Source organism: Sinocyclocheilus anshuiensis, unplaced genomic scaffold (genome assembly GCF_001515605.1).
Source record: "Sinocyclocheilus anshuiensis isolate Anshui unplaced genomic scaffold, SAMN03320099.WGS_v1.1 scaffold536, whole genome shotgun sequence".
In the NCBI taxonomy this organism is placed as follows: Eukaryota; Metazoa; Chordata; class Actinopteri; order Cypriniformes; family Cyprinidae; genus Sinocyclocheilus; species Sinocyclocheilus anshuiensis.
Genome location: NW_015557179.1, coordinates 77371 through 90513, shown reverse-complemented (window position 1 = coordinate 90513; position 13143 = coordinate 77371). Strand labels below are relative to the sequence as shown.

The window sequence follows — 13143 nt, the reverse complement described above, 5'->3', positions numbered from 1 at the left end:
CACACACACACACACACACACACGCACGCACGCACGCACGCACGCACACGCACGTACGCACACACACACACATATATATATAAACTTTTTGGATAAAAGCTTTGAAACATCTGACCATTACACCAACAGGGACTTGAATGACATTGCATTCTAAATACATAGACATTAATGTGGAGATGGTCCCCCCTTTCCATCTATAACAGCTGGAAAAAGTGAAAAAATAGTTGGAAGCATAGCATTGTCTAAAATGTCTTGCTCTGCTGAAGCATTAATATTTCCCTTCACTTGAAGTAATGGGCCCAACCCTGAAAAACAGCCCCATACCATATCCCTCCTTTACCACACTTCACAGTTGGCACATCAGTGCAGTCAGGCAGGTAATGTTCTACTGGCATCCGCCAAACCCAGATTCGCCCATCAGACTGCAAACGGAGAAGCGTAACGCCACAGGTTTCCACTGCTCCAGAGTCCAGTGGTTGCATGCTTTACAGAACTCCATCTGATGCTAGACATTGTACATTGTCATGTGAGACTTGCATGCAGTTTCTCGGCCATGAAAACCCATTCCATGAAGCTCCTGTCGCACAGTTTTTGTGCTGATATTAATGCCAGTGGCAGTTGAGACCTCTTCAGCTATGGAATCAGAAAAGGCATTGGCATCTTTTACACACCAGCCACCTCAGCGCTCATTGACTCTGCTTGACTCTTCGTGGCTGAGTTGCTGCTGTTCTTTTCCAATAATACCACTTACAGTTGACTATGAAATATCTAACAGGGATGAAATTTCACTAGACTTATTGCAAAGGTTTGCATCCTATCACATCACTGAGCTTTTCACAAATGTTTGTAAATGAAGACTGCATGGCTATAGGTGTTTGATTTTATAAACCTGTGGCAATGGATCTGATTGAAACACCTGAAATGCACTTATTTAAATAAAAAATAATTGAAACACAAATATGTATTTATTTAAATATATATATTTATTTAAATGTAAATCTATACATTTAATAGATACATTTATTAATATATAAATTAATTCAATTTATATGCATATGTTATATTAATATACACTTTTTATATTTTAAATAGATATACATCTATACATTTATATTTAAAAATAAATTATAATTTTTTATTTATATTTATATTGAATTGTTATGTTTACATTTTTTATTATATTTATATAATATATATTATATAAATAAATAATATATACTATATCATAATATTATAATATAATGTATATATAATATATAATTTATATAATATATAAAAAGTTTTTATTATATTTAAGTAAATAATTTAAATATAAGCAATATATTATTAAAATATGAAGCTATGTTCTGTTAAATTCTCCAATCTCTCAGATTCATTGTATGTTGTCCCCCATATTTGTATAGCAAGGGACCCTGTTTAGACTTCTAGCTTTGACTAACCCCAAAAACATGTTACTGTTAATTTTCTACAAATTTAACATTACTTTCTACATGAGCTTTAGAATCCAGTTTCCCTAATTCATTAAAAATAGCCACGGTTGGGGTTTCTGTTTCCCGCAGCAATCAGTCTGTCCTGCTGTCCGCTGCTGCCCTCTAGTGGTACAAAATGTGAATTTGCATTAAACCGTTTTGTAGAGGTAGTCAGAAAAAGGATAAATTATGGACATATTAGTGCATGAAGACGTTTTGTCTTTTGCCGTTATATTCAGAAGAGCAAAAATTGTATGGGAATATTATAATAATATATATTTATAGTTTATTTGAACACCTACACTTGTCAAATGAAATACAGCTCAAATTGGTACTATCAGTAGTTTTCATTCTGCATTGTGAAGTATGCTATTTAATATGTAAGTATAAGTATATAATATATTTACATTTGTATCTTTGTACACTACACTCTTAAAAATAAAGGTGCTTCAAAAGGTTCTTCAAGCGATGCCATAGAAGAACCATTCAGTCAAAGGTTCTTTAAAGAACCATCTCTTTCTTACCTTTTTATAATCTGAAGAACCTTCTTTCGCCACAAAGAACCTTTTGTGAAACAGAAAGGTTCTTCAGATGTTAAAGGTTCTCTATGGAACCATTTAGACAAAAAGGTTCTTCTATGGCATCGTGAAGCACCTTTATTTTTAAGAGTGTACCTTTTTATATTTACCTGATGCAGTTAAATATAAAAAGAAGAAACAGAAGAAGAATTGGATAAGTCCACAATGAAAAATGACCAGCTAAGAGAATTTATTCTGATCTAACATGAATTCTGTCATAAAAGAATTCTTTGTGCCATCCCAAAGAGGCACAAAATCACTTTCACTGACTTTTACATTAACTGTTCCCTCCTGGTTGAATGACCTGCCCAACTCAGTCCGAGCAGCTGAGTCCTTAGCCATCTTCAAGAATCGGCTAAAAACACATCTCTTCCATCTTCGTTTGACCCTCTAACTCTAGCACTCTCTATTCTAATTCTAAGAAGAAGAAAAAAAAACACTTGACCCTCTAACATTTGCACTCTCTATTCTATTTATATTCTTACTACTTGTCTTCTTAAAGAGAGAGAGAGAGAGAGAGCCTCTGACACTAGCATTCTCTATTCTTTTTCTATTCTATCTTCTTGTTTTCTTTTTATTTATTATAAAAAATGACCCTCGATCACTAGCATTTTCTATTCTTTTTCTATTCTTTTGACTTGTTTTATTTTTATTAAAATAAAAAGACTATCTAACACTACCATTCCCTATTCTTTTTCTATTCTATCTACTTGTTTTTCTTTTTATTTATTAAAAAAAAACACCTTGCTACGTGTACTGCGTTAGGCTAACCGAGACTTGTCACAGCACTTACATATTATTGCCCTTTTGTTGGTTTTGATTTCTTCTATTGTCCTCATTTGTAAGTCGCTCTGGATAAAACACATACATTAGATTCGAAATTTGATTTTATTGTATAATCTTTACATTTGACAGTTAGAAACATTCATTCCAACAAGAATAAATAAATGAATAAATATATAAATATTTTATAAATTAAACAGATAAATATAAATATCAACCAGATTTTTTTCTTTCTGATTTTTCTGCATTTGATTTATGATAGAGATCCACAATGACGTCGAGGAAGCTTTTAGGAGACTTTTTGTGTTCGAGCCTTTGGTATATCCATTTTCTTTTTTCTTCAGGCTTTAAATCCAGCTTGTGTAGTGAAAAAAAGAAAAGAAAAAAAAAGAACTTGATGCCATCAAATGAGTGAAACACAAAACACAGTCATTCTAATATTGCTCAACTTAAGAATTATTCATTTTATCTACCATGTGAACTGATGCAATTCATAAGTGACTTTTCTCCTTTAAGAATTATTTCCTGTAAGGGAAACTTACCTTGAGTCTCTTGATGATTTTTGCAGTTTTGCTTAAGTTGAGTTTGCCAAGGCCAATTTCAATGCACTTCTTCAATGTAATATTCGCCTAAACAGAATGACACAATATTGTGGATTTAGCACTTATTAAGGTGTCTTTACACAGCTGAGTTAAGGCTGCTCTATGCCTGCTCAAAATTCAGTGTAAAGGTGCAATGCCAGACTAAATTATGCCTGCTAAGACCCACCTCAGCCCCTAGTTTCAACGTGTACAATTGTAATTGCTGTGTAAATGCATTTATGCCACCTCTAAAAATCATTAAACAGTCTGTGTAAAGACATCTAAATGCCACTTCAGAAGCACTTCTGTGCCAGTTTTGCCGAGTAAATTTTGCATTAGTAATGAGGTAAGCTAAATAAAGCAAGAAAACTAGAAATTAATAACTGATCTACTAACTGATTGCAGGCCAGTGTACTGTAATATAAACATGCCTTACCGAACAAGTGAAATTGTGACATCTGCATAGTCCTTCCTGCATGAGAAAAAGAGTCCACTGTTACTGCTTTATTAAAGCAGACTTGTTTCTAAAGTATTGTCTGCCAATGGCAAAACCATTTTGAGTCTACAGTCTCAGAATAAAGACACTATAAAAACTGTAACTAGCACCCTTTCAAAAGTTACTAATATGTGCAATTTAGGTACTAATATGTACTTTAAACATACTAAAACATACCGTTTAGAGTTAAATAAGGTACAAAGATGTACCTTTTAGCTTTTGTACCCTAGAGTACCACTCCAGTGCCAGTTTTTTACCTTTTTTTATGAGAGTATAGAAACTGCTATGTCAAAGCAAAATCAATATTGTAATGCATTACTTTTAAAAGTAACTTTCCCCAACACTGGTGATACATGATATGAATAAGTCTTGTTCTCCTTTATCAGAGGAAGTTATTCGGTTCCACTTTATATTAAGTGGCCTTAATTACTATGTACTTATATTTAAATTAATCATTTGGTACAATGCACTTATTGTGTACATACAAGTGTTTACATTGTACTTATATTTGAAAAATATCTGCATGTAATTAATTTCTGTAATTACATTTATAATTACACTGTTGACCCATTCCTTACACCTTAAACCTACTCATACCACCAAACCTGTCCCTAACCTTACCCGTTTCCCACCTCAATAGCTGCAAAAGTGTTTTGCAATACAATATGAACACAATAAGTAGGCTACATTGTACTTATTTTTTTGATGTAAGTACATAGTAGTTAAGGCCACTTTATATAAAGTGGGACCAGTTATTCAATATTTCATGTCCTTAGGAATTAGTAGCACTAATATCCAGTAAGATTTAAATGACAAAACTATCAGAATCTACATCATACATGAACGATAATAACGTTAGATGCCTAATCTCCAGTTGTGCCAACTGTGGAATTTGTTTTGTTTTTTTCTCCTGCGTTTTGACTATTGTGTATGATGAATCCGGATGACTTATCTCTGAGAGATAGACAGAATGTTACTATTATTAAGCCTTTAAGCCCCGTTCACACCAAGAACGATAACTATAAAGATAACGATAAAGATATAGTTCTAAAAATCGTTCTCCATATTAAAGAATAGCAGAGTCCACAGCTATAACGATAAAGACAAAGAGAAACGATATCGTTGGAATCACTTTCAAAACGATTTTTCTCCAGCTGATGAACGATAAAAAATTGACAGCCAATCAGAATCCATCCTGCTGTAACGAGCTCGAGAATTTAAAGCGGCAGACGCATGTGCGCTTAGAATAAACAGACGATATTGTTCGCTGGTGTGGACGCTAATATCGTTATCTTTATAGTTATCGTTATCGGTGTGAACGGGGCTAAATACTCTGCTCTGTGTGTTTATCTGTTAATTACTGTTGATAACATAATATAACACATAATAAACAGTTTTTGGCTGTTCTAAAAGTGCATATGTGATATGTGTCTGCCAGAGAGATGTGGCAGGCTGATGGGACATGTGTTAAGTTAAGAGCTCTTCAGATCCTGTTGAAGTGGTAAGACAAAGATTTCTGTTCAAACCAGCTGAGAGCGGAAAATACTAAAATAGTTTCCCAGCAACCCTTTTATGGATTACTATGAGAAGTGAGTGCAATATTAGCTGCATTCATGTCCAAAGAGAACTCTCAATGCAGAAGGAGACTGTGTATTTGGAGCTCTCCTCTTACAGAAAGCGGGACACATGGGGCTATGCTCCAGTAAGTCTACAGTTGCAGTGGCCCCCTACGCTGGGGTTCAAAGCAGTGAATCAGGAGACCAAGCTGACAGCACCATGCAAACTTCAATTTGGGACGATCGAACCTCTGCGGCCCAGGCTGCCAAGAACAAGACTGCCCCTGGGGTGTGGAGCAGGAGCGCCTGGAGCTAGGAGGGAAGGGTGAAGGGGAGCTGCAGACATCCAGGGAGGCTGAGGAAGAGGAGGACACCGACGGAGATGAAGTGGAGGAGCTGCTGAATGTCTCTGACAGTGAAGGGAGCCTGAGGAGTCAGTATCTGGACTGAGTATTGTTAATGTGCAGTATAATAAGACCAAAACAATGCAGCTGTATATTCTGTGTGGTTTGAAAAGGAAGATTGAGTCACTGAAGAAAATGTGTACAGAAGATACATTTTTGGACTCTGATTCATCATAATCTTCACGGTGGATCCACAAGATGTCAGATGTGGTTTGAAAAATATTTCAGACATAATCTTAAAACTCTGAGTATTATTTGTATTTACGGTATGTTTCTTATCCAAAACTCAAATCATTTTAACACATTTCTGTTTCTGTCAAGCCGTATAATTAATAGTAAATGAAATCGAATAATTTGTTGTGATCTTATATTTTTTTAAATAACCAAAATTAATTTCTCCTAAATCTTATATAAGAGCTATTTCCTAGATTTGCGTAACGCAGGTTTAATGCAGATAATAATGATGGGAAAAGAAAAGTTCCACCTAAGTCAGCTCATCTGTCACACCATGGAGTTTCTTATGCTACCCATTATTATTCAAGGGCTTGTGGGAGATATACAGCCAGGTTATAATTACTCATACGAGTATGGTTTGTTTAAATGCTTAAACTAGATTACTGCTGGAAATAGATAAACATTTTGTTTGAATAGTAACAGAATGCATGAATCACAATCTGTTGGTTACAGATAACAGGGTTTCCTTTTCTGCAACCGGAGAACATGATTAGATATTTTTCTTTGAAGTCAGGGGAAACCCACTGATGGCATTTATGAACCTAAACCTGCGTATTCTCTTTGGGATTTCTGTCTTTCTTCGAGACACAGGGATGCCCTTTACATGACATTTTCATGCAGTGGGAAAAACTGAACTTACTCTGAAATAAAGTGAATATGTTAAAGGTATATTTGTCTAATGTTTAGAAATTACTATTTGAATAAAGACAAAAATATACTGAAACATGATGACACATACATTTATTTAGCTGTTTGTGATTCTTATAACCATGAATTTTACTACCTTTCATGAGCGTATTTAATATTCTTTTGGATTTTAATCTTTTGGATTATTTATTTAAAAGTAAGCAGAAATAAGGTTTTGAACTCTTTAAAAATTTTGTGATGGAGGATTTCAACAAAGGAAGTAAAGATATTTTTGTCTGTATTATTATAATGTGGATAATATATGCTGCTGTATGGGGCCCTCAAGTGGTTGGAGGCCTCTGGGCCTTTTGTTGATCCAAGATGTGACATTGTATTGGTTCTTGATCATAGAGGAGATCGGGGCTAGTTGTCACACTGTATTTCAGTAACTTTAATGTTTTAAGTCAAAAGTCCAATTACACAAATAAGAATAATTACGAAATTAGAATGTTTTTGAACTTAGTATCAGCTATAGCTGTGGAAACACATGAACCAAAATCACACTTTGAACTGAAAGGTTGAACTATGATGCCAGAACAAGTAGCCTAAGTATATAGGCATGTAACTATGTATCTATCTATCTATAATGTGATGATTTATGAAAACTACGGGACTTGATGCATTTAAGCTTTTTTTTTTTTTTTAACAAAGAACAGATCTGTCTTGTCAAACTGTGTTAGGTCGGGGCTCACTTCCTCCAGTTAAAAAAAACGAATCGCCCATTTTGTCTCCTATGACCTTGGTGTGTTTAGCTAATCTGTTCTAATTAAGTAGCTGCAGATTTTCACTTGATCTGAACGAGCTGGGAAAAGTCCCAAACAAATGCGCTACTGCCACCTGCGTGACAAGTCAAGCAGTTCGCCACCTGCATTTATTACTTGCCTATATTTGACTATTTCTCTTACTTTAAGTACAGATATAAACAGTTCGGCTAAATTAATTTAAATGTAATTCTTTTCTCCGTGTTTACTGGGAATCACGAAATTGTCTTTGATTTGAAATTGCACTTGCGTCGTGCTTAATGGACGTTGTTGTCGTTGAAAGCTTGGGAAAACAGGAACGGCTCAATTTCCTGAGGGAAAAAAAAGCCTAATTGAAATGTTGCACAAGGCGTCGCATTAGCATAAAGTGCTCGTTTTAAGTAGTGCCTCGCCTCGTGCTCCTTTCAGTCCATCTTTCAGTCAACGCGTTAGAAGTCATTGTGTTCACATACTAAACCTTTCACAAAGACACAATAGCGTGCGTGTACTTCAAACGCTGGTGATTAATGTTAATGACCATTAGATGGAGTGGACGCACATTTCACTGCAAATGAAATGCAAAACTGAACGTTTTTACGTTTCCACGCTTAAATAGGCTACTCAAATCTTATGCTACTTTGCTAGCTGTTTAATGGCAAAAAGGTGAGAATCATGTAGGTTGTCATATTTGAAAACTACACAAAAAACTTAACCTGCAAAAATTACTTAAATTAGCTATTCCCACCTGATCTAACCTTTAACATTGGCTTTTTGTGTAACCTAATATATGTAGGTTGATATAATAATAATTTGTCTTCTATAAAATGAAACAATGTAGATGCTGAAGCACAATCTAAGTTGTTATTCAGTGTAAAATTACAGGATTGCATACAGACACTTGCATGCATTACTGTCTGTGCTAAGGATTTTGCCTGCTTGTTTGTGATTATTAACCGATTTCATCCCTTGATCCGAAGGTTTAAATCTGTGTTCCGAGGATGAAGGGAGCTGCTGTAACCTAAGGGGTGTTAGATAAGAGGATGATGCATCTCTGAATCAGTGAGACACTGTGCTAATACTAGCAGTGGGGGGCACACGGAGGCCCTGAAGGTGGCTTGTGGGGGTGAGAGATGACTAATTGGAATGGTGAGCTCTCCTCCCCTTTTCCTGCTGCTTCTGTCCTGTGGCTTTTCCCAGGGTCCCCCTCCCTGTTGGACATCTTGGCCTACTGCGAGATTACACCAGATCACATCACAGAAAGTCTGTCTGTATGTAAACAAACACACATAAATCCACACACGCCTGGATATCAGTCAAATAAAAGAGGAAGAGAGATGTGATGGCAGCAGAAGATTGATGCACGATCCGTTTCTTGCTCTTTCAGGCTCTTTCTCTTTTTATCTTTCTTTATCTATGTACTGCATGTCGTAGAGAGCTTCCAGAAGTACCTGTTTGGAGAGGATTTAGGATTAAGGAAAAGAGGTCTCCATGACAGTGCACTCATAATAGCCTTTATTCTTCTCTAAAGCCAGTAATCATGTGAAATGCAACTCATGGGCCAATAATGAGTGTTGCAGCATATAAATCTATATGTAAACACATTTATACATAAATAAACACATTTGAATCATGTTTTTTTCTTTGCTGTAAGGCAAACATTTTTATCATTCAGAAATGTATGCATTATTTAATTTTGGATTATAATAATAATTATATAGGTGTTTTGTACATGCAGCATAAAGTTAAAATGCACATAGTCTGTCTTTCTATTTCAGACTGCATTTCCATTCACCTACAGGGTGAAAGAGTCCGAAAGGACATATTATATACGTTTAAATCATTTGACTTCCCTTATCTTTGATCATATGTTTCTGTGTTATTTTAAAGATTAAACATTTTTCACTGAACAGATTCCTTTGGCCTTTCTGTATTCTTGCCTTTAGGGCTTAACTAGATTAAAAGAGTGTAACAGAAACATTGTGACGAGTTTGTTAACTAGCAATCAGTGTGTTCTTAGAGCAGGATTACTAATCCATCCTTATCAAGGCTATTAGGCCAGTCACTGCACAAAGCCGCCATGCTAACGGGCTTTAGCATGTCTTAGTCTGCTGCGGAGCAGAGACAAGAAGAAGACACAACCATGTCTAAAAGGCTTTGTCTACAATGGAGAGACACACTACCTGGCTCCAACAGCCGGCCTTGGAACTCAGATAAGCTCTTTTTTGTCTTCTCATCCAACTTTGTCGCTTCAGCAAAGTTGACACAATTCCAAATCAGTCTAATTGTGTTCCTCATTTGACACTTGGAGTTTTAATTTTAGTAGTCTTTTTAGAGATCATTTTGTCATTAATGATCATTTCCTATGTCTTTCTTTATTTAATTATGATTGTGAAGGTCGTTGTCTTATAAATTAAGTAGTATAATTTTTGGTAGAGTTAATTTGTAAAATCAAAATGTGCAAAATCAACATTATTTAACATTTAGAAGAGTGGCAAAATGCCTGAAATTATAATTAAATAAGTCAACTGCAAAAATTATAATTATTACTTGATATTGCATTTTATGTACGTAATATAATTTAATGTAACCAATTATTTTTAGTAAAATACTTATGTATTTAAATGTTTTTTCACATTTGAGATACAATCTTTTTTTTTTGTATGGACACCCTACACTCTAAAAAATAAAGGTGCTTCACGATGCCATAGAAGAACCTTTTTGTCTAAATGGTTCCATAAATAACCTTTAACATCTGAAGAACCTTTCTGTTTCACAAAAGGTTCTTTGTGGCGAAAGAAGGTTTTTCAGACTATAAAAAGGTAAGAAAGAGATGGTTCTTTAAAGAACCTTTGACTGAATGGTTCTTTGTGGAACCAAAAATGGTTCTTCTATGGCATCGCTTGAAGAACCTTTTATTTTTAAGAGTGTAAATGTTTAAAGTACAATTTCACAACAAAGAACATGAATTCAGTTTTAAAAATATACATATTTTTATTTCATCCATATACAAACGTTTTAACAAAAACAAAGATACCCTTATAAGAGCAATGTGTGTAAGAGAAACACGTTAAATATATATCTATTAATTAAATATTTGTACAAACAGAGAGGACTGTGTCATCTAGAGAAAATCAAATATGTACAAAAACACTGTATAAAAATAACAGCGAGTGTGATTTTCTCAGTCTTGAAGTGAATCGTCGATGTCAATGTCCACATCAGACTCTTCTGTGAAATCTCTCTCATCCTCTCTGCCCTGAGACCCGGGGCTCTTTGGCGGCACGGCGAGTCCCAGTTTGGCTAGTTTGGCTTGTTGTTGCTCAAGACTCTGCTTTCGCCACTTGATGCGTCTGTTCTGGAACCAAACTTTAACCTGGAGTTGCAAGAAGAAAGTAAGTTTAGTGTCTGATCTGTGTGGACTCGAAGTTTAGGCTACATTTTAACATAAATGCATTCATAATTGTATTTCATAACTGATGTTTATTTACCTGTGCTTCAGTGAGCTGGAGAGCAGATGCCAGGAGGAAGCGCTCTGATCCCACCATATACTGCTGCCGTGCGAACTCCTTCTCCAGTCTGGACAGTTGCTCATTGGTAAAACTTGTGCGCATTCGCTTTGATTTTCCAGCTGTGTGTTTATAGTGAGAGTGGACTGCTGCTTTAGCCAGTACGGCATCTGTGCGTGAGAGAAGTTGCATTGGTTAGGGCGTTATAACATTGTTCTTTTATCTCAGTAAATAGGCCTATCTTTAAAAATTGATTCCTAACAGTACATTTGTCAAACATTCATACCTTGTGCATATATAGCTCCACGGCATGTTGTCTGGTAATTGTAAGGCGGGTAGCAGAAAATTGGATACCCAGTCTGCGTCTGCATGATACTCTGGTTGTATGCAAAGTGTGGCATTTGCGAGTACACTTGTGCCGCAAATGGGACAGCGGAACTCGAGACTGGCGCTTGATTGGTTATGTTCCGATACACACTTGTTCTGTCTCTCTCCGTATGGTCAGGCCTGGCAAGCAGAGCGTCGATTGTGAAGGATTTCCCTGTGCTCGGTTTTGATGAAGTGGCATAGTCCGGATGGAAAGGACGCGCTGATTGTGCATAGGTTTCATAAGCTCTTCCAGGCATCTGCATGGCTTCTGTTTGGGTAGGGAAAAAGTCCAAAAGCTGCTTAAAAGTTATCCGTAGTAGAGATCTTCTCGACCTTGTGAAGAGCGCATTGGAATGAATCTTGGAGAGCCAGCGGCTCTTTTATACCTGCTCAGAGGTGCGAGGTGTGAACGACCCCCAGCACGCCTTTGTCTTTTTAAGTGGCAGATGAGTCAAACGAGCGGCTCTACAAGGGATCCAATTAACTGATGGAGTTGTAACAAGCTGAGATTGTCAAATATCCTAATGGCCCTCTGCACTACATGCCCCCGGAGATAGCCCAGAAACACAGAGAGGGGGTCAAGAGCCGAGAGCCAGGAGGTCCAGATTTACTACAAATTCCTGCATGGCTGTGCGCCACAGAAACGTCCCGTGAGAGTGCATTGATGTTACTCAAATCATCTTATTTCATGTAGGCTATTCAAAGGGTACCGCCGAATGCGACACACAGCGGAACAAATACCCTCACATTCAGAAGTCAAATAAAAGGGGAGAAAAAAACTACTAATCACATTACGACTCAGCCCGTACATCTCTATGAAAGCCCGTTGCCAGTCTTTAAGACTCCAGATTCTCATAATCTTTGAATCGCGGTTAATGAACTAATTCATAATGTAGGCCTCACGTTGTAACAAATTTCAGACATTTAAGTGTAGGATAATTATTGCCTGAAAAATGGTGCCAATCTGTTAAATTCAGTGTAGGCCTACTTTGAAGTTATTTACAGATTAAGAAAACGAGACGAGTTGAAACTCATTAAATCGGGCAGAAATGATTGTGATAAGTTAATTAGATTGAAACTAAGACGTTGTTATGGCATAATGATGAAAAGATGTGTTACGGCGCAGACCACGGTAGCCTCACACTTAGGCCTACGTGTTGTGGATAATGTCAGAATTCACTTCCAGTTTCAGTCTCGGGGTGTCAAATGAAAGTAGGTATAGTATAGGCGATCTCTTCTACTGTGCTTCATGTAAACACATTGATCAGTTCTCCTCCCTCAATCAGGCGCTGGCGTGTATTGCACCTTGTGCCAATTGTGTTTTTGTCAGTTCTGGTGTTGGCCGAAAATTGGAGAGGAGATTTGCCGCACCTGGGCTTCAGTTTTCTCACTCTGAGTGCGAAGCCCGCTGATTTTTCGGGCGAGTAACTCCGCTGAGCAGCTAATCTATTGTAAATTTCCGCTGCAGCAGTCCACTGAATTAGATAGTGATACGTGACCTCTTCTCTGAATTTTATAAGCCGCACACACTGTTGCTTTTAGACTATACTGATCTATCTGTCTGTCTGTCTATCTATCTATCTATCTATCTATCTATCTCATCTCAATATAAAAATCACTTGACTCTTGCATTAACTTCTAATTTATTTAAAGTTCTTCTAACTTGCGACAAACCCATTTATAAGTATCTGATTATTATCTGCGGATTTTCAGAATTATAATTAGCTGCTGTTTAGCCGC

General features: G+C 36.4%; 1 protein-coding gene across 1 annotated transcript; it reads right to left on the bottom strand.

The window, feature by feature from the left end:
• Nucleotides 1–10697: 10697 nt before the first annotated feature.
• LOC107678490 (homeobox protein notochord-like) lies at nucleotides 10698–12693 on the bottom strand. Its single transcript, XM_016473770.1, has 4 exons — nucleotides 12558–12693; nucleotides 11321–11671; nucleotides 11017–11204; nucleotides 10698–10901 (listed from the first exon to the last, which is right to left on the bottom strand). The coding sequence occupies exons 2-4, from the start codon at nucleotides 11664–11666 to the stop codon at nucleotides 10710–10712; spliced, it is 726 nt and encodes a 241-aa protein (XP_016329256.1). The 5' UTR covers nucleotides 11667–11671; nucleotides 12558–12693; the 3' UTR covers nucleotides 10698–10709.
• Between the last annotated feature and the right edge of the window lie 450 nt (nucleotides 12694–13143).

Coding starts and splice junctions, on each gene's coding strand:
- LOC107678490 (XM_016473770.1), bottom strand. CDS start 11,666: ATGCAGATGCCTGGAAGAGCTTATGAAACCTATGCACAATCAGCGCGT. Junction 11,205..11,320: donor TGGAGCTATATATGCACAAG/GTATGAATGTTT, acceptor TCTCACGCACAG/ATGCCGTACTGGCTAAAGCA. Junction 10,902..11,016: donor TCCAGCTCACTGAAGCACAG/GTAAATAAACAT, acceptor TTGCAACTCCAG/GTTAAAGTTTGGTTCCAGAA.